Here is a 4,473-nt window from a genome sequence, read left to right as displayed (position 1 = left end):
GAGAAGAAAAAGAAAGACAGAGACAACATGAACTAGAAGTATTACGATTAGGCGGTGGTCGGAGGCCAACAACGGAAACCAGTGGTTTCGATCCGGTAAGGAACATCAAAATGGTCCCAAAATTCAATGAGAAGGAAGTGTCGAAGTTCTTCGCGGCCTTCGAGAAAATCGCTGCCTCTTTGGAGTGGCCAAGGGAGAATTGGGCCATCATGATACAGTCAGTCCTGACTGGGAAGGCCCAAATCGCCTACTCCACGTTATCCCTTGACGACTCCGGCGATTATGACAAGGTGAAAAAGGTCGTGCTCATGGCGTACCAATTGGTACCTGAGGCTTACAGGCAGAAGTTCAGGAACCTGAAAAAGACCTCAGAGCACACTTTCACCGAATTCGCCACTATCAAGGAGCGACTTTTCCAGGAATGGTGTGCTTCTCGGAAGGTGGAGACCAAAGAAGACCTCGAGCAGCTCATACTGCTAGAGGACTTCAAAGACTGTCTGTCTGGAGATCTAAAGACGTATCTAGAGGAACAGCAGGTAGAGACCTTGAGTGCGGCAGCCACAATGGCTGAGGAATACATCCTGACTCATAGGCCGTCTGCTAGGTACGTCCCGAAGACCTACTCAAGATATCCAGCCAAACATAAACCGGAGGATAAAACTGCCCCTCGCAGTGCCGCCAAGTCAACCTCAGATAGTCCTCGGAGGATTAGTCCGAAAAGGGAAGTATTGTGTTGGACCTGCGGCAGGAGAGGACATATTGCTGCGAAGTGTCGTAGCAGTACAGGTAATAATCCCCGTAGGGAAGTCATGCTGATAAACAGTATAGTACCACCGACATCCACCTTAGAGAAGAGGAAAGGATTGTTCGCCCCATATACCTCTCAAGGACATGTAGCCAGTGGCCTTTCGGGTAAGCAAGTGGTAATACTCAGAGACAGTGGAGCGGCCCAGTCTCTAATTTTGGAAACATCATTACCCGAAGGTATATCGGCGAATGGGATGCAGAAGGTAATCCTGGGTGGATTCCCTTCCACCTTGTACGTTGCTCCTTTGGTACAAGTGCATCTAGACTCTCAACACTTCAAAGGTGAGTGTCGGTTGGCAGTGGTGAATAGTCTCCCCATAAAGGGGATTGACGTAATATTGGCCAATGACTTAGCCCTAGGATTGTCACCTAATTGTCCCCTGGTAGTGGATGATCCAGAATGTGAAGAGACCAGTCCTATCGCGGCGGTGCAAACCAGGTCTCAGGCTCAACTCCAGGCACCGCCAGATTTAAGTACGTTGTTTGACTCTTCTCCTATCCCACAGGTTACGAGTAGCCATACACCAGTCCCGCCCGTCCAGATGTCGGTTCCTGAACGCTGGACTCGAGCCCATCTGATAGAGGAACAGAAGAAGGACCCTCAGGTACGGAAGTTGGCCGACACCGTAGACTCTCCTACGAAAGGAGGTGATCTGTATGTATGGTCAAGTGATGTACTGTGTCGCCGGCATCCTCCGAAATACCCCCAGTCAACTGCGGTGGGTGAGCAAATAGTCGTTCCAGCCGTGTTCAGGTCTAAACTGTTAGAAACGGCCCATGCCGATAGATTTGCTGGACATGGTGGGGTCTCGAAGACTTTCCAACTCCTAGCCAAGAGTTTCTACTGGCCGCATATGAAGGAGGACGTACGTCGTTTTTGCAAAACCTGCCACACCTGCCAGGTAGCCGGGAAAGCAAACCAGCCTGTCCCCAAAGCCCCTTTATACCCCATTCCATCCATAGGTGAGCCCTTCGAACATCTCATCCTGGATATAGTAGGCCCACTTCCGCCTTCTACCTCAGGAGTGCAGTATTTGCTAACAATACTAGATCGGGTTAGTAGGTACCCAGAAGCGATCCCCCTTAAGACCATCACTGTTAAGGTCTTGGTGAAACATTTGCTCTGGTTCGTCTCGCGATACGGTCTTCCTAAGACCATTCAGACGGACCAGGGATCTAACTTTATGTCTCATTTGTTTCGCCAACAGATCGCCGACCTGGGAATCCGACAGATTACCTCCAGTGCCTACCATCCCGAGTCTCAAGGAGCTTTGGAGCGTTTTCACCAGACGTTGAAGGGCATGCTTCGGAAGTTTTGCTATTACCGGCAGAGTAAGTGGGTTGAAGACCTGCCCTACCTCCTATTTGCGGTAAGATCAGTGCCCAATGAATCCCTAGGAATCTCCCCATTCGAGATGATCTTTGGTCACTCAGTAAGAGGTCCCTTAGAGGTGGCACGAGACCATTGGCTAGACGAGGAAACCAACGAAGACGTTGTGGACTGGTTGTCTACAAATAAAGGCCGGCTGTTCTCAGCGTGGGAGATGGCTACGAGAACCTTGGAAAATACGCAAAAAGCTACCAAGAGCAGGTATGATAGGAGAACCAAACAAAGAGAGTTCCAAGTAAGGGATCTGGTTTTGGTATGTACTCCTACAGTAACTGGAAGTTTGAGCGCCAGATTCGTAGGTCCTTACCAGGTTTTAAAGAAGGTTACTAATCTCAATTACCTTCTTAGTACTCCAGACCGCCGGAAGAAAGAAACTTTGGTTCATGTCAACATGATCAAGAAATATGAGGGTCGGGATACACTCCCAATAACCTTGGTGACCACAAAAGATGACATTGAAGAGGAAGAGGAGGTGTTAACTAACTCAGAAATTCTGTTAAACTTGCAGGCAAAGTTGACACATGTGGCCGAAGGACATCAACCATCATTGCTGCAGATGATCCAGGAATACAAGCCTATCTACAGAGATGTTCCAGGATTAACGTCCGTCCTAAGGCATGATGTCGTGCTGGAGGAAGGAGTCCGACCTATAAAGCAACACCCTTACCGTCTCAACCCACTGAAGAAACGGGTGGTGAAAGAGGAGGTGGAATACATGCTGAAACACCATCTAATAGCCCCGAGTTCGAGCCCATGGTCGTCCCCGATACTACTAGTGCCCAAACCTGGTAAGAAATACCGTTTTTGTATTGATTATCGCCAGGTGAATAAGGTCACGGTAGCAGATACCTATCCTCTCCCCAGGGTAGAGGAATGTCTGGATGCCATAGGTAAAGCTCGTTACCTGACTAAATTTGACCTGTTCAAGGGCTATTGGCAAGTTCCCCTCACGGAGAAGGCCAAACCCATATCAGCATTTGTGACTCCCGACGGGCTGTTTGAATGTCAGGTGATGCCATTCGGGATGAAAAACGCAGCCTCCACTTTCCAGAGACTGATGGGTATTGTGTTGCGTGACGTGGAAAACACCTTAGTCTACATCGATGACGTATTAATATATGATGTGGATTGGCAGGATCATCTACGTCACATAGAGGATTTCTTCAAGGCCATGCTCCAGTCAGGATTGGTGGTCAACCTGCATAAATCTGAGTTTGCCAGAACCTCTGTCATCTTCTTAGGTCATAAGGTTGGAGGAGGATGGATTGCGCCCAAGGCCAGCAAGATAGAGACAATAGTCCAGTATCCTACACCAGCTTCCAGGAAAGACATCTTGCGTTTCCTTGGTATGGCTGGTTTTTATCGTAAGTTTGTTCCTAATTTTTCCTCCATCGCCTCCCCCCTGACAAATCTTTTGAAGAAGGGGGTGAAACTATTATGGAATGAGAGTTGCCAGGAGGCATTTGAGAGTCTAAAGGCAATTCTAGTCTCTTCTCCAATCCTCAGGTCCCCGAGTTTTGAGGATAGATTTATCCTGACGGTCGACGCTTCTGAATATGGCCTGGGGTCCGTATTATCTCAGACGGATGAAAAGGGGGTGGAACATCCTGTGGCCTACCATTCTAAGAAGTTCACCCCCAGTCAGCTCAACTACTCCGTCATAGAAAAGGAAACGTTGGCCTTAATTAATTCAGTTCAGCACTTTGAGGTATACTTAACAAGTAATGGTCACCCTATATTAGTACGGACTGACCATAATCCTCTAAAGTTTCTGGCTCAGTTTAGGCAAAAGAACCTCAGGCTCACCAGATGGAGTCTACATCTGCAACAATATCCCCTCCAGATCGAACACATCAAAGGGGTGGATAACGTAGTAGCTGATGCATTGTGTCGCGTCTAGATCCTCGTACTAATTTGGTTTGTCTTCTCTTTTATAGAACCCCAAACCAAATTCTTTTGGTGGGGAGGTGTTACGGACCCGAATCCAGCGTCCGAGCACGGAGCAGTGACGACCGCGCCATTTGTGGGTCAGCTCCCGAAACCCCCTCCAAATGGACGACGACACCTGGTGAGGACGAGGTGTACTGGCCACAAGGGCCAGTTTCCAGTCCTGTTCAGCTCACAACACAGCCGCTGCTGACCTCTGGTGAGGTGGTGCTCAGACGACAACGCCATCTATGGAGTGGATAGGTAGGCGTTTGGGTCTGAGCCTGTAAGTGAGGTGCTTTTGTGTGTCCCTGTTACTGATGATGTGTCTGATTACAGAGTCGACCTGG

The 4,473-nt window shown here is 48.8% G+C and overlaps 1 protein-coding gene across 1 annotated transcript; it reads left to right on the top strand.

Moving 5' to 3' along the window:
• The first annotated feature begins 563 nt into the window (after positions 1-563).
• On the top strand, positions 564-4,097 carry LOC138371640 (uncharacterized). Its single transcript, XM_069336639.1, has one exon. It carries the CDS (start codon positions 564-566, stop codon positions 4,095-4,097), a length of 3,534 nt encoding a protein of 1,177 aa, XP_069192740.1.
• The last annotated feature ends 376 nt before the right edge of the window (positions 4,098-4,473 follow it).

The sequence above is a fragment of the Procambarus clarkii genome, chromosome 36 (assembly GCF_040958095.1).
Source record: "Procambarus clarkii isolate CNS0578487 chromosome 36, FALCON_Pclarkii_2.0, whole genome shotgun sequence".
Classification (NCBI taxonomy): Eukaryota; Metazoa; Arthropoda; class Malacostraca; order Decapoda; family Cambaridae; genus Procambarus; species Procambarus clarkii.
Note: the sequence above shows the minus strand (reverse complement) of the source record. Positions and strands in the feature narration are given on the sequence as shown.

What these genes read in the sequence shown, in the direction of transcription:
- LOC138371640 (XM_069336639.1), top strand. Translation starts at nt 564, where the DNA reads ATGGCTGAGGAATACATCCTGACTCATAGGCCGTCTGCTAGGTACGTC.